Source organism: Spermophilus citellus (assembly GCF_964194105.1).
Source record: "Spermophilus citellus genome assembly, chromosome: 2".
Classification (NCBI taxonomy): Eukaryota; Metazoa; Chordata; class Mammalia; order Rodentia; family Sciuridae; genus Spermophilus; species Spermophilus citellus.
The window spans coordinates 39,220,204-39,246,002 of record NC_138183.1 but is presented as its reverse complement, the minus strand read 5'-3'; the positions used below and the strand labels follow the sequence as shown (position 1 = coordinate 39,246,002).

General features: G+C 37.1%; 2 protein-coding genes across 3 annotated transcripts in view; one reads left to right on the top strand and one right to left on the bottom strand.

Moving 5' to 3' along the window:
- Nucleotides 1-25,799, top strand: part of UBE2R2 (ubiquitin conjugating enzyme E2 R2) — a 108,846-nt gene that overhangs the window by 22,818 nt on the left and 60,229 nt on the right. The gene's annotated exons all lie outside the window — the stretch shown is intronic.
- On the bottom strand, nt 14,841-15,410 carry LOC308642377 (ADP-ribosylation factor-like protein 5A). Its single transcript, XM_081281252.1, has one exon. It carries the CDS (start codon nt 15,404-15,406, stop codon nt 14,867-14,869), a length of 540 nt encoding a protein of 179 aa, XP_081137378.1. The 5' UTR covers nt 15,407-15,410; the 3' UTR covers nt 14,841-14,866.

Here is a 25,799-nt window from a genome sequence, read left to right as displayed (position 1 = left end):
TTTCAGCGGACACAACATCTTTGTTGGTATGTGGTGCTGAGGATCGAACCTGGGCCGCACGCATGCCAGGCGAGCACGCTACCGCTTGAGCCACATCCCCAGCCCCAAGTTTAAAATTTTAAGACAGTCTGCAATTAAATTTGGTTGAAATGACTCTTAAGATGTAATCTAAAAATTTCCATTTTTTTTAAAGAGAGTGAGAGAAAATTTATAATATTTATTTTTTAGTTTTTCAGCAGACACAACATCTTTGTTTTTGTATGTGGTGCTGAGGATCGAACCCGGGCCGCATGCATGCCAGGCAAGCGTGCTACCGCTTGAGCCGCGTCCCCAGCCCCAAAATTTCCATGTTTTCTTTTGCCTTTTTTATTATCAACTTTACTGGTTATGATTCACATACCATTCAACTCACCAATTTAAATGTACAAACCAACAGTTTTTAGTATAGTCAAAGTTATACAACCATTACTATAATTAATTTTAAAAGCATTTTCATCACTCAGAAAGGATCCAAATATCCATTGATGGTTACTCCTAGTGTTATTTCTATGACTGTGTATTTGCCCATTTTGAACACTTCATATTATAGGATTTTTAAAAAAATATTTACTTTTTAGTTGTAGTTGGACACAATATCTTTATTTTATTTATTTATTTTTCATGTGGTCCAGAGGATCGAACCCAGGACCTTGCAAGTGCTAGGCAAGTGCTCTACTGCTGAGCCACAACACCAGCTCCTGTTTTTGTTTTTTTAAAAAAAAATATAGTCTTGCTGTGTTGCCCAGGATACTCTCAAACACTTGGGCTCAGTTGATCTTTCCTCTCCAAAATAACTGGGACTATAGTCATGCGCTACAATGTCCTGTTTGGGCATTTCATATAAATGGAAATCATACATTTTAGTTTTAGGTTTTCATGACTGGCCTTTTTCACTTAGCATGTTTTGGGAGAGGTTCATTCATGTTGTGGCATTATCAATACTTACTTCATTTTTATTGTTAGTGTAAAATTAAATATTTTATTTATCCGTTAGAAACTTGAGTGGTTTTCACTCTTTGGTTTTTATGAGTAATGTTGTTACCAGCATTCATGTGATAGTGGGGACATAAGTTTTTATTTCTCTTGGGTATTTACCCAAGAATATAATTGCTGGGTCATTTGATAATCTTAGCTTAACCATTTGAGGGATTGCCAGACTGTTCCATGGTAGCCATACATGTTATATTCTCATCATCAGTGATAAGCAATTACTCAAATACATGTACAAATTCCCAAATACATGTACACTTTTTTTTTTTTTTTTTTGGGTGATCCTGGTTATTGAACGCCTGGGCCCAGTCGGTCTCACTGGAAAAGCACTCTACACTGAGCTACATTCCTAGCCTCCCCCTACTTTTTTTTCTTTCTTTTTATTTAAAAAAAATTTTTTTGTTGTCTGCCTATGTTGCCCAGGCAACTTGAGATCCTCCTTCTGCAGCCTTCTGAGTAGCTGGGATTATAGGTATATGCCACAATACTTGGCTCATTGTTTTTAAAATTAATTATTGGCAGTTGAAAGTACTTAACTGCTGAACTGCTGCCTTCAGATTTAAGGAATTTACTATAGGACTGGATATAATGACATTTTATTACAAATTAATTTATTCAGCACTAATATAATGGGAAGTTATTATGCTTCTAAAACTGGAGGTTAGGAGATTTGTGATTAAGTGATTATGGGAAATTCTAATTTCTTTCTTTTTTTTTTAAATTTTTTACACCTTTATTTTATTTATTTATTTTTATGTGGTGCTGAGGATTGAACCCAGGGCCTTGCACATGCTAGGCGAGCGCTCTACCACTGAGCCACAACACTTCTCCAGAAATTCTAATTTCAAACTTAGCTGCCTTCTTTGTTTTGGTACCAAGGATTGAACCCAGGGGTGCTTAACCACTGAGTCACATTCCCAGCCCTTTTAAATTAAAAAAAAAAATTTTGGGGGGGGGGACACCAGGGATTGAACTCAGGGCACTTGAGCCACATCTCCATACCTATTTTGTATTTTCTTTAGAGAGAGAGTCTCACTGAGTTGCTTAGCCCCTCAGGGTAGCTGAGGCTGGCTTTGAACTCTTTTGATTTTCTTGCTTCAGCCTCCCGAGCCGTTGGGATTATAGGTGTGCACCACTGTACCCGGCCCAGCCCATTTAATATTGAGGGCCTTGTTCATGCTAGGCAAGTATTCTACCACTGAGCTCTATCCCTAGCGCTAGAGACAATATTTTAAATATATTTTCTTTTGAAAATGTATCATCCTCGCTAATTTATTTTTTTAATAGTATGTTCTTTTTAATTTTTTAAAAAATATTTCTTATTTGCTGATAGACCTCTATTTACTTATTTATATGTGGTGCTGAGAATCGAACCCAGTGCCTCACACATGCTAGGCAAGCACTGTACCATTGAGATATGACCCCATCCCACGATCTATTTTTTTTTAATGTTTTTTTAGTTGTAGATGGACACAATACCTTCATTTTATTTTTATGTGGTGCTGAGGATCCAACTCAGTGCCTCACATGTGCTAGGTAGCATTCTACAATTGAGCTATTAATAACCTCAGGCCCCTAACAATCTTTTTTTTTTTTTTTTCCCTTTGGTACCTGGCATTGAACTCCGGGGTATTCAACCACTGAGCCACATTTCCACCCTATTTTGTATTTTCTTTAGAGACGGTCTCACTGAGTTGCTTAGTGCTTACCGTTACTGAGGCTGGCTTTGAACTCGAGATTCTCCTGTCTCAGCCTCCTGAGCCACTGGGATTATAGGTGTGTATCACTGTGCCCAGCCTAAGAATCTATTTTTAAATTTAGCATTTAGGCATTGCCTGATGGTGCACACCTGTAATCCCAATGGCTCGGGAGGCTGAGGCAGGGGGATCATGAGTTGGAGATTTAGTGAGGCCCTAAGCAACTTAGCTGTCTCAAAACATAAAAATATCTGGGGATGTGGGTTTAATCCTTGGTATTCCCCCCCCCAAAAAAAAATCTCCAAGTTTTCTTTATTTAATTGCTTTCTTTTTGTTGGAGCTGAAGATTATTTTACTTTCTAAACAGTATATTGTTAGGCATTTATTTTTTCTTTTTGGTGCTGGGGTTTCAACTCCAGGACCTTGTATATGCTAAGCAAGTACTGTACTGCTGAGCAATATCTCTAATACTTGGACACCTTTTTTTTCCTTTTTGGGATGTGAATATGCTTGCTCATGCTGACCTCAAATTCCTGGAGTCAACAATCCTGTGGTCTCACCCTCCCAAATAGCTGGGATTTCAGGCATGTGCCATTGTTGTGTTTTTAAAACGCCTTTCAGTCTAATATCTAAGAATCACAACTAGTTTTTATTTTTTTGTATAGAGCTTATAGCTGAAAGAAATCTTAATGATCATGTAATTATACAAATAAGGACGTTAAGGGCTATATGGAGGAAAATAACTAGCTCAGAGTTACATGGGGAATTTATTTTAAAGCTAACAATACAACTCTGGTCTCTTTGAGCTCTATTTATTGAATCAGTGATGGTAATCACTAATAAATTATTTTGTACCCCCTTGGATTTGTTATTTTTTATTTATTTATTTTTTTAAATTTAGTTGTCAATGGACTTTTTAGTTTATTTAGTTTTTATGTGGTGCTGAGAATAGAACCCAGGGCCTCATACATGCTAGGCAAGTGCTCTATCACTGAGCCACAACGCCAGCCCCCCCTTGGACTTTTTAATTGTATAATTCTTTAAAAGCCAGGTGTATGGAGATATGATTTATTAATCGTATGTGTGTGTGCGTGCGCGCGCGTGTGTGTGTATGTGTGTGGGGGGGTACTAGGGATTGAACCCATGGCCTTGTGCATGTGAGGCAAGTACTCTACCAACTTAGTTATATCCCCAGCCCAAATTAATCTTTTTTATAGGTATATTTTGTGAATTTTGATGAATACACAGTCACATCTACTTTTTTTGTTTTCTTGGGACAGAGAGTATTTCCCAAGCTGGCCTTAAACTTGGGGTTCTCCTGTTTCAGCTTCCTGAATAACTAGGAGTATAGACTCAGTGGTGTCTGCATCTTCACAGGAAAAAGTGACATGATGTGGGAGGGCAGTTTTCATATCATACTTGTGTATGTGAGAACAAAGTGAAATTAATTTTTTCTCTTCCAAAGTATAGTGCGGAAAATAGCTAAGAAGATTATTATTTAAAAGTTATTCTGTAGTATAGTGAATGCTTATTAATTTGGATTCTAATAATTTGAAATTTGTAAGTTTTAAGTAAGGAGGATTATGGGGAGAGAGGTATTTTAACGTAACTGAACACTTTTTAAGTGGACTTGGTGACAGTAGCTTTTAAAATTGATTTTGGTAAAATATATTACATTACCTTTGTAACCATTTTTAAGGGTACGATTCATTGACATTAAGTGCATTCACAAAATTGTGTAATCAGCATTATTATCTGTTTCCTGAACATTTTTATTATTCCAAATTAAAACTCTGAACTCCTTAAAACAGCAATTCCCCATTTTCCCTGGTAACCTGTTGTTCTCCTTTGTGTCTTTATGAATTTGCCTATTTCCTGGTTATATAAGTGGAATTATACAATATTTGTCCTTTCTCATCTAACTTATTTCATCTAGTATAATCATTTCACGATTTAGCTGTGTTGTAGAATGTATCAGAATTTTATTTATTTGTTTATTTTTTTAAAGATAGAATCAACCTTAAGAGTGGTGGTTTAGAAGGGTGGAGGGAGCCTAGCGTTGTAAAGGTAGCCAGAATTCACTTTATTTATTTATTTATTTTGAGAGAGAGAGAGAGAGAGAGAGAGAAATTCAATATTTATTTTTCAGTTTTCGGTGGTTACAACATCTTTGTTTGTATGTGGTGCTGAGGATTGAACCCGGGCCGCACGCATGTCAGGCAAGCGTGCTACTGCTTGAGCCACATCCCCAGCCCAATATCAGAATTTTATTATTATTATTTAGCAGTATTGGGGATTGAGCCCAGGAATGTTCTACCTCTGCTCAACATCCCCAGCCTTTCTTTCTTTGTTTTTGGCATTGCTGGAGATTTAACCCAGGGCCTCAGGCATACTAGGAAAGCACTGTACCACTGAGCAACACCCCAAGCCCTTTAATTTTATTTGGATAGGGGTTTTGCTAAATTGCCGAGGCTGGTCTTGGATTTGGGATCCTCTTGCCTCAGTCTTCTGAGTAGCTGGCATTATGGGCATGCACTATTATACCTGGCAGGATTTCAGTACTTTTTATCACTGTATAAGATTTAATTGTGTAATCTATCGATGGCTGGATTATTTTTACTTTTTGAGTATTATGAGAAATACTTTCTCTCCTCATGTTCAGTTAAGACTCAAAAGTTCCATAATATTTGTTTCCAACAGTTCCCTTTGACTCATTAGTTGTTTAGGTGAAGGATTAAATTCCTGGATTTTTTTCTACTCCACCATCTTCCTTCCTTCCATCCTTTTCTTCTTCCCTTTCCTCCTTCTTCCCTTTCTTCTTTCCTTCCCTTCTCCTCCCTCCTCCCCTTCCTCCCTTCCCTTTCCCTTTCCTTCCCACTTCACCCCTTTCTTTCGGTGGGTTCTAGGGATTGAACCTGGAGGTACTTAACCACCGACATCCTCAGCTGGTTTTATTTATTTATTTTATTATTTTTTTTTTTTAGAGAGAGAGAGAGAGAGAGAGAGAGAATTTTTAATATTTATTTTTTAGTTCTCGGCGGACACAACATCTTTGTTGGTATGTGGTGCTGAGGATCGAACCCAGGCCGCACGCATGCCAGGCGAGCGCGCTACCGCTTGAGCCACATCCCCAGCCCCTCAGCTGGTTTTATATTTTATTTCTGGTCTCTCGAAGTTGCTGAAGCTGACTTTGAACTTGCGATCTTCCTGCTTCAGCCTTCTGAGCTGCTAGGATTGTAGGCATGTGCCACTGTGCCCACCTTACTTCATCATTTTCTATGACATAGTCACTACTAATTTTTAAATACCTGCTATTTAACCTTTTTTTTTTTTTGGAGTCAGGGTCTCTTCTGAGCCTGGACTGGACTTGAAGTGGTGATTCTCCTCCCTCAGCCTCCTGAGCAGCTGGCATAACAATGTGCACTACCATATATGGCTAGTTAACATTTAATTACACTTACACTTTTGGTCATATTAAAGTGAAAAAATATAAATAAGTAAATTGAAAAAATTACCTGTGATTTTATTTTCTCGAGTAATATTTCCTTCTGTGTGTGTGTCTATGTGTTTGTTTATTTTTGGTACCAGAGATTGGACCCAGAGATGCTTTACCACTGAGCTACATCCTCAGTCTTTTTAAATTTTGAGACAGGGTCTTGCTAAGTTGCTGAGGGTGTCACTGAATTGTTTAGGTTTGCCTGTCCTCCTGCCTCAGCCTCTTGAATTGCTAGAATTACAGGCATGCACCAACACACCTGTCTCTTTTAATGTTTTTTAAACTTAATATGTTGTAACTGCCTTTTCATGACAAAACATGCCTGAATACTGAAGAATGTGTAAGTGAGAAAGAGAGAGAGAGAGAGAGAGAGAGAACACCTGGGAATGAACCATTAAGCCTGGTTTTTAATTGCTTTGTAGTGTATGTACTGATTTATATTTGGAGACAAGATCTTATTATATTGCCCATATTGGAGACAAGATCTTGTTATATTGCTCATACTGTACTTGACAACTCAAGATTTTCCTGCCTAGCTTCCTGAGTGGCTGGGATTATAGGCAAACACCAATGCACCTGGTTGCTACATTTTTGTCACCTATTGTTGGGCATTTGTTTCAGCTTTTACTGTAAATATAAAGAAATGTTGCCATAAGTTTTACAACATAGGTCCTTAGAAATTGTTTGCTACAAGATGAAATATTTTAGGTTTAGAAATATAGTTGGAGGGCTGGGGATGTATCTCAGTTGTAGAGTGCTTGTTTATCCTGCACAATGCCCTGAATTCAGAACTGGGGTGGATAATGGTGGCACACACCTGTAGTCCCAGCTAGTTGGGTGGCTAAGACAGAGGTATCACACATTTGAGGTCAGCCTGAGGAATTTTATAGCAAGACCGTATCTCAAAATACATTTTTTTTTTTAAAGACTGGAGATTTAGCTCAGTGGTAGAGCACTTGTCTAGTGTGTGCAAGCCCTGGGTTTAATCCAAAGCACTACTAAAAAGAGAAAATATAGCCAACAGTGAGTTTTGCCTATAGGCAATGCTACTTGGGAGGCTGAAGGGGTAGGATCACTTGATCATAGAGTTCAAGGCCAATGTGGGCAACAGGTTCAAACCCCATCCCCCAAATAAGAAAAAGGTGGCTTGCTATGGTGGCACACACTATTGTCCCAGGTAGGATCCCCTGAGCCCAGGAGTTTGAGGCCAGTCAAAGCAACATAGTGAGATTCTCAAAAACAAAATATGGCCAGGAAAAAAAAAAAAAGATTAGTGTAATGAATATTCATATAACCACTTTTCAGCACTTGTACAAAATATTATGAATATAATTTGATTTTAGTATAAATTCATTGAAATAGGTTTGAATTTTATGGGTCAAATATGTTCACATTTAGGGATTTTTGTAATAAATCTAGTAATTTATATATATATATGTGAAATCATGTATGTTCTTGAAGGACATTTAGATCCCCGCCTCCCCAGTGATAGCCAATACATTTAGATCCCCGCCCCCCCCCAATAAAATAGATATTGAATTGAAGGACATTTGGATCCTTTTTTTCCCTGAGTGATAGCCAATACATGAGTAGAATAGGTATCGAATGCCACTATCTTTCAGTTTATTCTTCATTTATATAGAAATTAGAGGTAGGAGAAAAAGTATATGTCATTTTAGAAAGTAATAAGCGCTTATGAGGGGAAAAATGTATCAAAAGTAGAGTCTGAAGTTAAGAGGATAATAAAACAAATTTTGGTGTAGAATATTCTAGATGTTTGAGTAAGATCCCAAAGGAAGGGATGGAGCCAACCATCAATTTTTTTGGGGAAACTATATTATATGCTGGATAGCAAAATTATTGTTATACCCCATAGAGTGTCCAGTATAAGGCAGTGAGTAAAGTTGAATTATATTTTCTCATTGTAAATGCTTTTCTTTAGATTTATTTTTAAATGCTATTTATTTTTAAATGCTTTCTTTGGATTTTATGGGTTATGATTTTAGAGTCTACAAGCAACTTTAAGAGAGGGCTTAGCCTTGAGGCTGCCACTTAAAACTATTGATACTTATTTTGCAGTGGAATTAATATAAAATTGTATATTTTAGTGAACCTTTGAATTTTATTGTGCTAAATCCTCATTCTTCTTTAATGTTAATTAACATGGTGATGGGGGTTAACGCAGTAGTAGCCTTCAGGAAGCCCCACACAGCTTATCTAATTACATCAGTCAACCAATAAGGAATCTCCACATTTAATGGCTCGCTGGCGCCACCTCACAAACCACTCCCTCTGGCATTTTGCCAGGTGCCATCCTGACTTGTTTACAGACTCTAACAAGTAGTGTCCATTGCTTCTAGTTCCATTTACTTGGGAAGGTTAAGATGGGAGGATTCCTTGAGCTCATGAGTTTGAGACCAGCTTGGGCAATATAGCCATACTCCTGTAAACAAACAAAAACCCCAAAAGTCTGTGAAGTATAATATAATGGTTAAAAATGTGAGCTCTAGAGTCAACTAGATTCTCCTCAGACTCTTAAGCTATGATCCCCAGCAAATAATTTAACCCTGGTATGCTTCAGTTTCTTCTTTAAAATGGTGGTTTTGGGATGACATCTGTCTTGTTAGGATGCTTTGAGAATTAAATGTGTTAGTACACATAGAAGTACTTAGAAGAGGGCCTGCTATATAAAAAGCACACTTACTGTTAGTTGCTATTAGAGAATATACCTTTTCATTTTAAGTAGTACATAAGTTAAAAATAATATAGAACATGGGCCTGGGGTTGTGGCTCAGTGGTACAGCGCTCGCCTAGCATGCATGAGGCACTGGGTTTGATCCTCAGCACCATATAAAAGTAAAATAAAGATATTGTGTCCATCTAAAAGGAAAATAAATATTTGAAAAAATAATAATAATATTTAAAACATTAAATATAAAGTTTTATGTAACACTACCCTACCACCTCTCCCCAGTATCCCAGCCTTCACTTCTTTTTTTTTTTTTAAATTGGGGATTGAACCTAGGGGTGCTTAATTACCGAACCACATTTCCAGCCCTTTTTATTTTGAGACAACATAAAATTTGCTGAGGCTGGCTTTGAATCCTCCTGCTTCAGCCTTCCAAGTAGATGGGATCACGGGTATGTGTCACCATACCCAGCTAATTTTTTAAAAATATTTTCAGTTGTGGATGGATACAAGAACTTGATTGATTGATTGTGTGTTGCTGAGGATCTAACCCAAGGCCTCACAAGTGGTCTACCACTGAGCCACAATCCTAGTACCCCAGCTGAGTTTTTTTTGGGGGGGAGGCGGGGGAGGTTCTGGGGGTTGAACCTAGGAGTACTTAACCACTAAGCCACATCCCCAGCCCTTTTATTTTTTGATAGTGTCTTGCCAAGTTGCTTAGGGCCTCATTGATTTGCTGAAGCTTGTTTTGAACTCATAATCCTTCTGCCTTAGTCTCCTTAGCTGCTGGGATTACAGGTATGGGTCACTGTGCCTGGCTTTTAAATTAAATTAATTTAAAAAATATTTATTAAAATTGTGATAAAATATACACAACAAAATTTAACATTTTAACCATGTCACAATTACCACTTAGTGTCATTAGTACATTCTATTATTGTGTAGTTCCAGAGAGTTTTTACCCATTCTTGTCTTTATTTTTTCTGGTGGTTGCCATTGTAATTCTTTTTTGTTGTTGTTGTTTGTGAGTAGTCAGCCAACCCAGAGCTATCATAATTCTAAACAATGTATTTATTCATTTTTTATTTTTGTACTTTTTTTGGGGGGGTACCTGGGATTGAACAATGGGTACTTGACCACTGAGCCATATCTCCAGCCCTATTTTTGTATTCTGTTTAGACAGGGTCTCACTGAGTTGCTTAGCACCTTGCTTTTGCTGAGGCCTGCTTTGAACTCATAACCTTCTGCCTCAGCCTCCTGAGCTGAGTGTGCGCCACCGCACCTGGCTCAAATTTCTTTCTTCTCTTCTATTCCCGCCCCTCACACACTGGATGTCTCCCGTATACATGCATGTACAGTCCTCTGGTCTGCCAGTAAAAATATGTCATAATTATAGATATTCATTGCTAATAATATTAAAATGTAATAAAACAATTTTATTTCCCACATATTTTGTATTCTCTGCACTGTTTGTATGTGTGTGTGTGCCACTTTGTATGGTCCTGGTGATTGACCCTGGGCCTTGTGCATCCTTGCCAAGAGCTCTACCAGTGAGCTATACATCTAGCCCTATTTTCATTTTCTTTTTCTACTCATCTGTTAATAGATGCTTGGATTCTTCTGCTTTTTGTCTTACTGTGAATCATGTGTCTGTGAACATTCATGTATACTTTTAAAAGAAATATTATTTTTTGGTTGTAGTTAGACACAATACTTTTGTTTTATTTATTTTTATGTGGTGCTGAGGATTGAACCCAGGGCCTTGAACGTGCTAGGCTAGCACTCTATGCACTGAGCCACAACCCCAGCCCCTCATGTAATCTTTTTTTTATGTAAAATATACTATCATTTCTCTTAGTTATATATCAAGGACTAGAATTGCCAGGTCATATGGTAAGTATGTTTAACCTTTTGGGGAACTGCCAGATACATTTTTTTCCTGTGACTACATCATTTTACCTTCCCACCAAACCAATAGAATTCTGGAGTGAGTCTATTGTTGTTTTACAGGTGCTTTACCACAGAGCCACATCCCCAGCCCTTTTTGTATTTTTATTTTTGAGACAGGATCTTACTAAATTGCTTAGGGCCTTTCTAAGTTTCTGAGGCTGATCTCAAACTTTGGATCCTCCTGCCTCAGCCTCCTGAGTTGCTGGGATTACAGGGCATATGCTACCACACCCAGCGCTGCATTCTGCATGGTCATTGTTGTTAGTCTTATAATACTCCCTTTACCATCATACTGGGTGGGGATTTCTTTCTACTTTTGTAGGAGTATCTGTTTTCTGAATCTTGTATCTGCTTTGGTTCATTCTCTTGTTTGAATATATCAGTCCCCCCCCTTTTTTCTTTTAAGTTGTTGATGGTACTTTATTTTATTTATTTGTGGTGTTGAGAATCGAACCCAGTGTCTCATGCATGCCAGGCAAGCGCGATACTACTGAGCCTCAACCCCAGCCCCTTGTTGTTGTTTTTGTAGAAATAGGGGAATGAACCCAGGACCTCACATGTTAGGGAAGCATTCTACCACTGAGCTAGCTACATCTTTCACCCCAATTTTATTGATTTTTAATTTGAAACTGAAGTTTGCCTAGGCAAAACTGAAATTGCCTAGGCAGCCTCCTAAGTAGCTAGGGCCACCAAACCTGTTAACTTCAGAATTTTAAGGTTATTACTGTTATTGACTTAGTTCCAAAGCTATTGTTCAAAATCCTTTCTGTTTTGGTGAACTGTGTGTGTGTGTGTGTGTGTGTGTGTGTGTGTGTGTGTGTTTCTCCCCTCCTCCCCTTCTTATTCTGGAAGTTTTTCACACTTCAAAATTTTCTGACATTATTTCAATTGTATTTTTTTTCTGAACAGTTTTGCTGTTTTGTTTAGGGAGCACCCATTTTCTGGGTATTGGACTGCCTGAATTAATCCTGTAATTTGAAAAATATTTTTTTGCTAATTTCAATTTGTGTTTTTGTTCTTTTAAATAATTACTTCATTTTTATCTTCCATTTCTTCTGTGGAGTTTATAATTTTGGTTGTCTTATAAACTTATTATGGTGTAATTTATATGTAGTACTGATTGTAGAAAAGTAGTACCCCCTTGTGGTACTGGGGTTGCGCCCCAGGGCATACTAAGCAAGTACTCTACTACACTCCCAACTCTTATTAGTTGTACCAAATGTGTGTACACACATACACACACACACACACACACACACACACACACACACACAGCTTCTACTACCAATTATGGGCCATTTCTATCATCCCTGAAAGTTCCTTCCTCTTCTCCACATACTACCTAGTATCAGGTATTTTGTTAAAGCCACAGAATGTGAATTAATGTAAATGTTCATGTGATTTTATACCTCTCTTTTTTCTATATCCAAAATTCTGGTTCTTTTTTTTTTAATATTTATTTTTTAGTTTTCAGCTGACACAACATCTTTGTTTGTATGTGGTGCTGAGGGTGGAACCCGGGCCGCACACATACCAGGCGAGCGCGCTACTGCTTGGGCCCAAGCCCCAAAAGTTCTGGTTCTTATAGAATATAATAAATTAGAATATTCTCATTGTTAATTACTCATTTATTTCTCAAATATTAGGTAGTATCTCAGCATATCAATTCTAATGTTAGCATTACCAATATAACATTACCAATATAATAACTAGGGATAGTTGTATATATTGATTTTATTGTTTTAATCTCTGTTTATCTATTTATAGTACCAGGGATTAAACCCAGAGGCACTTAACTACTGAGCCACATTTCCAGCCTCCCTCCCCTTTTTTTTTTGAGACAGGGTCTTGCTAAATTGTGTAGGATCACACTAAGTTGTTGAGGCCAGCTTTGAAGTTGAGATCTTCCTGCCTCCACCTCCCAAGCCACTGAGATTATAAGTGTGTGATACGGTATCCAGCAACCTCCCATTATTTTAATCCTACAAGTAATCATATAGTTCAGTGATTTACACACTTCTTTTAAAAGGGGTAGGTAGGCAGATATTTTAGGATTTGTGGGCCAAGAGACAAAATCAAAGGTTTTTTTTTTAGCTATTTATATCATAAGAAAAAACAAATTTTCAGAAATCATCTTTGACAAAATATTGAGCTTTTTTTTTTGTAGTTCAGGTCTTTTGATGAGGATGATGGAATTCTGAGAGGATGCATAATGTTTCACTTAATAAAGCTACTGTTCATTTTTATTAAAATGGATTGCTAATGTTAATCTTTGAGATTTCCTCTCTGGAAATGTCTTTTCACACAGATTGGTATTGCCTAACACAGATATCAGATTTTAATTGCTTATTTATTGCTTGCAAGGCAATAAGTATCCCAATTCTATTAGATATTTCTCTCATTCACTCTCTCCTTTGGTACTAGAGATGGAATCCAGGGCTGACATTTTCAGCTCTTTCTATGTTTTCATTTTATTTTATTTAGAGACGGGGTTTCACTAACTTGCTGAGGCTAACCTTGAACTTTCAGTCCTCATGCCTTAGCCTTCTGGTGCTACTACACCCTGGGCTAGTCACTTGTCTTGAAATTTGCTTTTTGGCATGTGGTCATAGTACACATTAACCATATCCAATTGAAATTCCTCAGTTGCACAGTTAACTGGGTTTAAACTTCAGTAAATTTCCTTTGTACTTCTAAAGTTCTGAAGAACAATGCTAAAACTGCAGTTTGAACTCAGACCATATATCTGTAGCAAAACTGTGTTAACTTTAAAAAAAATTATTTTTTAGTTGTAGTTGGACACAATATCTTTTTTTTTAAATTGTTTAATAATATTTATAGAGGGCTGGGGATGTGGCTCAAGCGGTAGCGCGCTCGCCTGGCATGCGTGTGGCCCGGGTTCGATCCTCAGCACCACATACCAACAAAGATGTTGTGTCCGCCGATAACTAAAAAATAAAATATTAAAATTCTCTCTCTCTCTCTCTCTCTCGCTCTCTCGCTCTCTCGCTCTCTCTTTATTTAAAAAAAATAATATTTATAGAATGTTACCTCTTTGGGTAGACATATTTCACAATAGATTTTTAATAAGAAGAAATCACTTGATAGTTTTAATCGCAATTTATGATTGATTTATAAGTGGATTAATAATCTGTTCAATAATTTAGACCAATACAAGGATTAATCTGATCAATGCTCCACTGTGCAATTCTGTCAACTGGGTAAGCCAAAAATTTGACAGATATTTCACTTAGTTGGATTACACATTTCTATGTGTGTTACTGATCAACAAAAATGGATATACAATGTCAAGTTTTTTCCTGTATCTTTTTTTTTCTTAAGAGCAGCTCAATGATTGGGGGAGACGGGACGTTTGATTAGTACAATACAGAAAACATACAGGAAAAGTATAAAATGGCACTTAATACCAATGCCAGTACTTATCTCATTAGGGCAATAACTAAGGATATTACTAATTTTTGCGTTATTTGCTTTACTTTAGAACACAAATCAAAGCTATTAACTTGAACTTGAGGTATAAACATAATACATACACAACCTTAAGTAAAATACTTTTTTTTTTCATAACTAACATGACATTTAAAATATTGGAAACAGTATATGTGATGATTTGTATTTTGTCTTAGTGGAACAAAAAGAGAACAACATTCAGTTGGGGAGGGGTATACTGATAATAAAGCTCTTAAAGTTCAAAACATCTTCCTCTCCCTTTGTACTTACCACAGGCTATACATTGTCCTGAGAGGATTCATTGAGAAAAATGTCAATCACAGCTTTAATAAAGTACTTTGGAAGGAACTAATGAGAAAGCAAATTGGAAGATGAGACTTCATCTTGTTTTCAAATAAGTGGTCTTAATTTTTCTTCTTATAGAAAAAAATTGAAATCATGATTATGATTATCTAAACCATTAATTTTTTGCAACTTTCAGATAAAGTCCAGCACTTTGTTTATACAAAGTCTATGAGAAGAGGTCAGTAGAGATCATCTAATCTTAAATCGTGACATCATCCATTCAAGTCCTTGGCATAATCCCGCGCCAGTAAGAGCACAGCATGCCTGGATATGCCACTGATGATCTTTAATAGAAGTTAGCTTCAAAAACTGGGAGATTTCTGCTACACGCATGCATTCTTTAACGTCTTGTTTATTAGCAAAAATCAGTAATCCAGCTTTTCTTAGGTCCTCATGTGCTAACATTTTGTAGAGTTCTTCTCTAGTTACAGAAATCCTCTCTCTGTCTGTACTGTCCACAACTACTATTACAAACTCCGTGTTAGTATAATAAGTATTCCAGGAAGAACGAACAGACTCTTGGCCACCAATATCCCACATTAGGAAACATGTATTATTAATCACTATCTCTTCTACATTACTTCCTATTGTAGGGGATGTATGTACAACTTCATTCATAGAAAATTGGTAAAGGATGGTAGTTTTTCCTGCATTATCCAATCCAACAATGATAACTTTGTGCTCCTGGTGATTGAACAGTCTCCATATCCTGGTGAAGAGAATTCCCATTCTCGGGCAGCTGACCCCCTCCAGCCACCCGGGCTGCCTGGCCTCCCTTGGCTCAGGATAAAGGGTAGAGAGACGCACTGAAGCCTCCGCCTCTGCTGCTGCTGCCATTCCCACACTGGCCACCGGCCCGCTTCCAGGGAAGGGGGGGGGGACGGGAGGGGGGGGGACGGGACGGGGGGACCAGGCTGCCCTGCCATGCGCTAGGCCCCGCCGCTGCCGCCGCGACACTCGCCTGGCTCGCTGACATCGCCGCCGCGTTTTCTGCTATAAGCCTCGCTGGCCACCGTCCTACCCCAGCTCCTGGACACAATATTTTATTTTTATGTGGTACTGAGGATTGAACCCAGGGCCTCACACGTGTTAGGTGAGCCCTTTACTGTTGAGCCACAATTCCAGCCCCCTGTGTTAACTTTTGACAGCACAGAAAGTGTACATAGCATTTGACGTTTGTTAAAATGACATTGTTTTTGAAATCTTTTAGGCTTTACCCCACAGTATGTTTTGCACATGAGTATTATTTTTCTTATAATTTTAGTTTAAATTCATTGAGAAACATCAAGTTTTCAGCAAGACCTAATTTCTAATTTCCAAAGCTATAGCAGTGTTCTATAGCAGTGGTTGAGAGTAGTTCTTCTCCTTTAGAAAAACTTGTCTTGGCTTTGAGCTCAAAAAATAAAACATCACTTCCAAGCTATCAAACTGCTCTGTATAAGGGCATAATCAGGATATTCAACTTCTTTGCATATTGCTGATGGTTTAATACATGAAAGTGAATTAATTTCATCTTTTGGCACTATGGTCAGTTATGTATGATAGATTCAAATATTTTCTGCAAAGCTGGGCATGGCAGTGCACACGTATAATCCTAGCTCCTAAAGAGGCAAGAGGATGGTAAATTGGAGGCCAGCCTCAGTAATTAGAAAGATACTGTCTCAAAATAAAAAAAATAGGGCTGGGAATGTAGCTCGATGTTAGAGTGCCCCTGGGTTCAATCCCCATTACAACAATAACAACAAAACAAACATATTTTCTGCAGAGTACCTAACAATGTAAACAGCTCTAAGCTTAAACAATTTTCATAAATTTCTTATTTGTTTAAGATGCTCTGTTCCACACATATTTTTTACCACTACCAATTGTAATGTTTCTTAGTACAATCCTCTTAAGGTTGTAACAAAGTATTGTTTTCTCAAGTTTGAAAATGTTCTTACCTATAGTTCCAAAGGGACATGCATAGAGGCTAATTCATTAGTCATTTCAAACTCTGAATCGACTGCTCAAATAAACAGCAACTGAGCAGTATCAGTAACATATGCTGACTCATCTAGAGCCAAGGAAAACCTCTTTGAAATCATTTGCCTTGTTTTTTAATTTACTATTGCTGTTGCTCCCAATATTCTCAAGTTGCTGAACAAATATTATCACCACAAAGCTAACAATCTTGAACACGTTCATCATCTTTGACTGCTATAATCAAACACTATCTAATTAACCCACCATTAGTAAATGGCTCTCCTTGGTAGGCTAACAAATAAGCCACTCACTATAAGTTGGTTTTTTTACAGTTTCATTTTTAATTTCATGAAGAAATTTTGTTGTAATGAAGTATTCCACTTAAAATTTTCTTTTTTCTTTCTTTTTTTTTTTTTTTTTTTTTGTGATGCTGGGGAACGAACCCAGAGCCTTGTGCATTGCAAGGCAAGCGCTGTACCAACTGAGCTATATCCCTAGACCTTCCACTTAGTTTTCTTTTTTTTTTTTTTTTTTTAAGAGAGAGTGAGAGAGGAGAGAGAATTTTTAATATTTATTTTTTAGTTCTCGGCGGACACAACATCTTTGTTGGTATGTGGTGCTGAGGATCGAACCGGGCCGCACGCATACTAGGCGAGCGCGCTACCGCTTGAGCCACATCCCCAGCCCCCCACTTAGTTTTCTAATAAATATTGTTTCATTAGAAACAATGAGTTGGAGACAGCTGTAATGAGGTGACTGCAGTCTGATAATGGCTATGCATTCTTTTAGCATAGTGTCATTGCATAATAAAGACAATGCTTTGCCATCTAGGTTTGTGTTTTTTTTTTTTTTTTTGGTACTGAGGATTGAATTCCAGGGGCAGTGGACCACTGAGCCACATGTCCAGCCCTGTTTTGTATTTTATCTGGAGACTGGGTCTCGCCTTGCTTTTTGCTAAGGCTTGCTCTGAACTTGTGATCTTCTTTCCTCAGCGTCCTGAGCAGCTCCACTGCACCTGGTTTACCATCTAATTTGATGACAAAATAAAGCATTCCATTGTGCCTAAAAGTGTGACATAGGAAGTCCACTTTTTTCTTCCTTTGACATGGTGGGTTATGCAGTGATAATAAAACAAAAATGTCTTAGTACAACTGAGTGCAGTGGCACATGCCTGTAATCCCAGCATTTGAGAGGCTGAGGCAGGAGGATCATGAGTTCAAAGCCAGCCTCGGATATTTAGCAAGGTGCTAAGCAACTCAGTGAGACCCTGTTAAATAAAATACAAAATGGGGCTGGGCAGTGTGGTTCAGTGGTCAACTGCCCCTGAGTTCAATCCCTGGTACCAGGAAAAAAATATTTTTTGTAACTGGAGTCTGCTGAAAACCTGTTAGTTTTTGTTTCCCAGAACATATTTTTATTTTCTATTAGTTTTTTATTTATTTTTTTGGTAGTTGCAGATGGACAGAATGCCTTTATTTTATTTGTTTATTTTTATGTGATGCTAAGGATCGAACCCAGTGTCTCACACATGCTCAGCAAAGTGTTCTGTCACTGAACTACAGCCCCAGTCCTTTGTATTAGTTTTTGATTTGTTTTTTCCCCAAACAAAATTGGGGATTGGACCCGGAGTCTTGCACATGCTAGGCAAGTGTTCCATCTCTGAAATGTACCCTTGGTCCCACAATTATTAGTTTTTGAAGGATTAAATATATATATATATATATATGTGTGTGTGTGTATATGTGTATATATATATATATATATATATATATATAAAATTCTAGGCTGGCATCTCCCTTCTCCACATTTTCAGTCCTTCAGAGTTGTCATTCATTGTTTTCTTTCATAATTTCTTTTAGCAATGCTGTTATTGCTACATATGATTTTCTTTTTTTTTTTTTTTTTTTTTGGTACTGGTGATTGAACTCAGTGGCACTTAACTACTAAGCTGCATTCCAAGCCCCCCACCCCCCCGCCCCCGCGTTTTTTTTTTTAAAGTTATTAGTGGATCTTTTATTTATATATGGTGCTGAGAATTGAACGATCTTTTTTAAAGCTGAATTATATTTCACTGTGCATCATATCACTTTTTCTTTGTCCATTCATCTGTTGATGGACATTTAAACTGATTTCATATTTTGGCTATTATGAATAAAATGAACCTCCCCGAAATTGTAGATTGAACCAGGGAATTCTCTTGAGCTATGTCCCCTTTTTATTTTTTCTTTTGAGATAGGGTCTTCCTAAGCTTCCAAGGCTGGACTGGAACTTTGAACTCTTTTGCTTGAGTCTTTTTTTTTTTTTTTAAAGAGAGAGGAAGAGAGAGAGAGAGAGAGAGAGAGAGAGAGAATATTTTAATATTTATTTTTTAGTTTTCGGCGGACACAACATCTTTGTATGTGGTGCTGAGAATCGAACTCAGGCCGCATGCATGCCAGGCGAGCGTGCTACCTCTTGAGCCACATCCCAGCCCTTGAGTCTTGAGCTTCTGGGATTACAGGCGTGAGCCACTATTCTTGGCTACATATGTTTTTATACATGTGAATACCAGTTGTTTCAGCACCATTTTTTTAAGACTTTTTTTTTCTCCCTTTTAAACAAATGGGCATTCTTAATTTGCAGTATCTTTCTTTTTTCACCTAATAAATATGAATAAACTATAAAATTACTAATAGAAAGCAAAAGGGAAGGTTTCAGAATTTTGGTCTTGTTGGGTGACTTTTAAAATAAGATCCTAAAATCACAGGTAACATACAAAACTAGACAAATGGAATTGTATAAAACTAAAGAACTTAACGGACGAAACAGTTGCATTAATGACGCTATCCATAGAATGGGAGAATATATTTGCAAACCGTACATCTGATATGGGTTAATATCCTAAATATTTAAGGAATTCAAACAACTCAACAGTATGAAAAATAACCACAGTTTTGGAAATGGGCCAATGACCTGTATATGTATTTCTCAAGACATATAATTGGCCAAGAAGCACATGGGAAGGTGCTCAGCATCATTAGTCATTAGGGAAATGCAAATTAAATCCACGATAAGATATTTCCTCATACCTGTTAAAATAGCTTTTATCAAAAAAAGTTGAAAGGTAACAAATTGTGGAGACAATGGAGAGAAAAGGACACTATTGTACATTGTTGGTGGAAATATAAGTTAATATGGAAAACTCAAAACTAAAAAATGAACTACCAGGAAAGTGGGTGTTATTGCTCAGTGTTATGCTTTTCTCATATATCCAAAGCCATGTGTTCAATCCCCAGCACCTTGAAAAAATAAAAATAGAGCTGTTGTATGACCAGCAACTGCATTTCTGGTACATATCCAAAAGAACTGAAGCCAGTCTTTTGAAGGGATATCTGCTTGTCCATGAACATTGCAGTGTTATTCATAATAGCCAAGATATAGAATCGGCCTAAATTGTCTGTCAGCAGGTGAATGGATAAAGAATGTTTTATGATATATGATGCACAGTGGAATACTGTTTAGCCTGAAGAAAAGAAAATCCTGTCATTTTTGACAAGGTGGATGAATCTTGTCAAGGAGGATATTATGCCAATTGAAATAAGCCAAGCACAGAAAGTTATGATCCATTTATATGTAGAATATGAAAAAAATTTGAACCCATAGAAATAAGAAAGCAGAATGATGGTTTCCAGAGACCAGGGAAAGGGAGGGAAGAAGGGAATTGGGACTTGTTGGTCAAAAGTTATAAATTTTAAGATGGAAGGAACAAGGTAATTTTTGTCATTTTTGTATTGGAGATTGCACCCAAGGAGGAATTAGTTTGAGATGATTTGCACAGCAAAATGGCTATAATTCATCATAATATGTATTTCAAAATAAGTAATAATAATTTTAAATGTCTTACCACAAAAATAAGTGAGGTAATGAATAAGTTAATGAGCTTGACTTAATCATTCTACATTGTATGCATATATTAAAACATTCCATTATAATTTATAAATGTGTACAATTACAATTTGTAAGTTAAAGCTATTTATAAAAATATATACACCTATGACCTTACCATATCATTAAAGTATCTTCCTCAGTTTTCTTCGGTTACATTTTAAAATTATTTTGCATATTTATGTTGATTGCTAATTTAACTTCATTGGTGCTATTTTTAAATAAAATATCTTCTGACATTTTTTCTGATAGATCATTGGTATATCAGCATACTATTCATTTTATTGTGGTAATGTGTGCCACCATTCTTACTGCATTATCTTACTAGGATTTTCAGTTGATTTCTTTAAAAAAAAATTTTTTTTTTTTTTAGTTACACATGGACACAATATCTTTGTGTATTTATTTTTATGTGGTGCTGAGGATCAAACCCAGTGGCCTCATACATGCCAGGCAAGCGCTATGCCACTGTGCCACACCTAGCCCTGATTCTTTTTAGGTTTCCAAGTAAAGCATATAATTGGAAAATCAGGATAGTTTTAGATTTTCCTAAATTTTACACTTTTCTTTCTGTTATCTGATTCCATTGGCTGTACATGAAGAATAATGTCAAATAACTTAAGGTGAAGGGTATCTTTTTATTGACTTTACCTGTGATAGTTAACATTATGTTGGGTTTTGGGTTAGACATGCTTTACAATGTTGACGAAGTATCTAACCTTTAATAAAAATCAAGAATAGATATTGAGTTCTTTTGAATGCCGTTTCTGCATCTGTGGAGATGATAATATGATTTTTTTAACCTCTGATTCTATTAATCGTTAAATCACTTGCTAAAGATTGTGACCTAATAGTGTATGGGTATTATTTAGAATCAGTTAAGTAAGGTGGAGGTCTGGGCCTGGCATCAGATTTGTCCTCATGGTTGAAATAAGACTGCTTGGACTGAGCCAGCCTCACATGTACAAAAACAGTCCAATTTAATTTACAGTCAAGCAATTTTTTTATTTTCAGTTCAGATACTTTTTATTTTTTGAGGAGTCTAATCTTTGTCTTTTAGTAGATGAGGTCTCACTGTATTGCCTAAGGCTGTCATTGAATTCCTGGGCTCAAGGGATCCTCCTGCCTCAGCTTCCTTGGTAGATGGGACTATAGGCACATGCTGCAGTGCCTCCCTGAGTCTAATGTTAGGATGAGAAAATTGTTTATAGCAACAGAGAACTACAAAATTAATCATCACTACTGTTATTGAGTTATTAACATGTACAATTCCCGTGCTAAGGGGACAGTGTCTACATCTGTTTGTGCACACATTTATATATTACAGCTAGAGAGAGAGAAATACCCACTTTACACAAATATCAAGATTCCATTATTAACTGTGTGACCTGCTGCAAGTTTCTAAAACTTTGAATTAATTTTCCTCATTTATAATATTGGTTTGATACTAAATTCCCTCATAGTGTTATTTTAGAAATTATTTACATTTAGAGGATTTAGAAGAGAGCATGGCACAAAATAATCACAATAAGTGTGAGTTGTTACTGCTGTCTTATATTTCTGACAGCATCCTGATGAGATCTCACCAACCTAGTCCTGTGGATGTGGGGAAGTTAAGGCACACAAGGAGTTTAAGAAACTTGTCCAAGGTTACACAGATTAGTTTGCATCATTGGTTCTGCATCTTATTGTTAAGTTTGTCTGCCTAAACTATATTTTGCTCTGCCTCCCAAAGCAGGTATTATTTGAATGTTCCCACAGGTAAAAACCAGACAGTTGTTTGGTAAAAGGATCCGTTAAGACTCTTATTAGGGTTTAGAGTTTGGGTGCTGGGGATGTGGCTCAAGCGGTAGCATGCTCGCCTGGCATGCTTGCGGCCCGGGTTTGATCCTCAGCACCACATACCAACAAAGATGTTGTGTCCGCCGAAAACTGAAAAATAAATATTAAAGAATTCTCATTCATTCTCTCTCTCTCTCTCTCTCCCTCCCTCCCTCCCTCTCTCTCCCTCCCTCCCTCTCCCTCCCTCCCTCTTAAAAAAAAAAAAAAAGAGTTGTGGATGTAGCTCACCAGTAAAGTACCCCAGTGGTAAAGTACCCCAGCGGGTTCAATACCCAATACCAAAAAAAAAAAAGGGGGGGGTTTAGAGTTTGGGAAAAAGTACAGCCTTCAGGAAGAGATACTGACCATGACAAACAGAAACTAAGTAGTCTCCTTTTTTATATGTATATAATTTAAAAAGTTATAAATGTATTTGGGGCTAGAGATTGAATCCAGAGCCTCCCCCATGCTAGGCAAGCCCTCTACCACTGAGTAGTACCACCAGCCTGATATACTTTTTTTTTTTTTTTTTTAAGAGAGAGCGATAGAGGGAGAGAGAGAGAGAGAGAGAGAATTTTTTAATATTTATTTTTTTTTTAGTTATCGGGGGACACAACATGGTTGTTTGTATGTGGTGCTGAGGATCGAACCCGGGCCGCACGCATGCCAGGCGAGCGCGCTACCGCTTGAGCCACATCCCCAGCCCCAGCCTGATATACTTTTAGAAGAAAATTAGAGTTGGGGCACACACAGGAATTCATGCTCCAAGAAAGAGGTTGGAGTCAGTAATTAGACCATTTAGAATTGGAATTAGGTTGAGGATCTAGGCTATAAAAATAAAGGTATAATTGCTCCTGGGAGTCAAGGGTGCAGTGATTCTGTGGGTATGTTTAAAAAGTGGCAATAGCTGAAAGAATTGCTACAAACACTGGGAACAATGCTGTCATTAGTTAGTTTATTTCTCAATCACCTGTAACCACTCTTCTTCCCATGATAACCAGCTCTGAGGTTAGAGTCAGCTGAATTGATGAGCTACCGAACTTACTGTTTAGATGTCCTTTACAATACCAAGTTTCATGTATGTCCTCATGCTAGTGACCTAATTGACCTGCCTGTTTGGATTTCTGACTTCTAGTTTCATCTTAACCTCTTATAATTTGCCTGCCCTTCCAGATGCTGCTAATTGAGGTTCTTTACTGCCTTCATATTACTGATTTAACATTTGCGTCTTTCCTTTAATTTTTATTTATGAAAGTATTTCATATGTATAGTTTTAAAAGTCATATTTACTGTGTGACTTAAAATAAGGAGGGACTGGGGTTGTGTGTGGCTCAGTGGTAGAGTGCTTGCCTTCCACATGTGACGCACTGGGTTCGATCCTCAGCACCACATGAAAAATAAATAAACCAAATAAAGGTATTTAAAAAAATAAATAAAATAAGGAACATTTGTCCCCTACCATTCCTCACTCCCAGTAGCAACCTTTTCCAGTTTTTTAAAGAAATGGATAGAATGTCTTTGGTTACCTCCAGCAAAATAACCACACCTGAAGTGAGTCCTACCCCTAGATCTAGTCACATGTGCTAACATTTACTTATAACATTTTATTATTGTTTCTAGGATTGAGTTAATAATCATATACTTTTCAGTTCATGATTCTTTTTTCTTTTTCCTCTCCCTCTTGGGCTGGATGTCAAACCAAGAGCCTTGAACATGTTTAGAAAGCCTCAAACACTGAGCCGTGCCACCTGCCCCAATTTATGATTCTTTTTTATTATTTTGGCCATGCTGTGCGATTTCTTGTGTGTGGTTGGTATGTATGTACGTATTGAATTCTTTCTCTTTACTCCTTTTTTTTAAATTTTTTAATATTTATTTTTCAGTTTTTCGGCAGACACAACATGGTTGTTTGTATGTGGTGCTGAGGATCGAACCCGGGCCGCACGCATGCCAGGCGAGCGCGCTACCGCTTGAGCCACATCCCCAGCCCCATACTCCTACTTTAAAAAAAAAAAACAAAACTTTTTTTGTAGTTGTAGATGGACAGCATGCCTTCATTTTTGTTTATTTTTTATGCGGTGCTAAGGATTGAACTCAGTGCCTCACACGTGCTAGGCAAGCCCTCTGCCACTGAGCAGTACCACCAGCCTGATATACTTTTAGAACAAAGTTAGAGTTGGGGCTAATGCCTCTCCCCCCACACACACACCTTCTTAGGTACCCATTTCTAATATGTTTATATCATTTTTTTTCTGAATCATTTGAGGGTAAATTGCCAACCTCTGATTTTCTCACTATTCCTCTGAATATTTTACAGTGTATATCCTACACCAAGAGTGTTCTGCACAATCATAGTTATTATCAGTAATCAGAAAATTAGTCTTAAGATTCTATTCAATTTTGCTAATTATCGTAATATTCAGAGTCAGCTATTGCTTTTAGTTTTCTTGTGTCTATAATTTAGCCTTACTGAATGCCCTTTGACTTAGGTTTCAAAAATTTCCTCATGTTCTTTATATTATATTCAGGTGGCACATAATTTTGACTTGTCTCATTATCAGTAATGTTCACTTTGGTCACTTTAGAAGATGTCTGACAGGTTTCTTCACTGTAAAGTTATTCATCCCCTATGCAATTAAAAGTCTTGTGGTGAATCTGGACCTGCTGGCATACCCCTATAATCCCAGCGATTTACGAGGCTGAGGCAGGAGGATCTCAGGTTCATGGCCAGCCTAGGCAACTTGGTGAAGCCCTAAGTAACTTGTTGATGACCTGATGACCTTTATAAAACATAAAATAAAGTAATTTTCTCCAAATAAAACATAAAAAGAGGCTGAGGATGTAGCTTCAGAGGCAAAGTGCCCCCAGGTTCAATCCCCAGTCTCCCTTCTCCCCCCACAATTTTTTTTTTGTGGGGGACAATACTTTGAGACTGTATAAAGATTCTATTTCTACTTATTTGTTTATTTATATCCTTATGGACTCACTTTTTGCTTTATTAAATGGGTTATTATTATGCATTTGGATAAAATACATTTTTAATGACATAAATGGCATTATTGACAAATGATATTTAATTTTAATATGTAACTGTAAAAATATTAAAATATGATCTAAATCCAGAAGATCATATTCTAGAATGTTTAGGATGATTATTTGGTGATAAGTAAACTTCACCATAATAGGATAAATGGGGTCAAAAAATTTCGCCGCCGGCACTGGGGTTGTGGCTCACTGGTAGAGTGCTTTCCTAGCATGTGTGAGGCACTGGGTTCTATTCTCAGCACCACACATAAATAAATAAAATAAAGGTTCTTCAATAACTTAAAAATATATATACATATGAAATTTAATCACACAAAAGATGAGGTAATGTTATTTCTCTCTGTCCTACAATTAGAGAACTCTAGCTTCT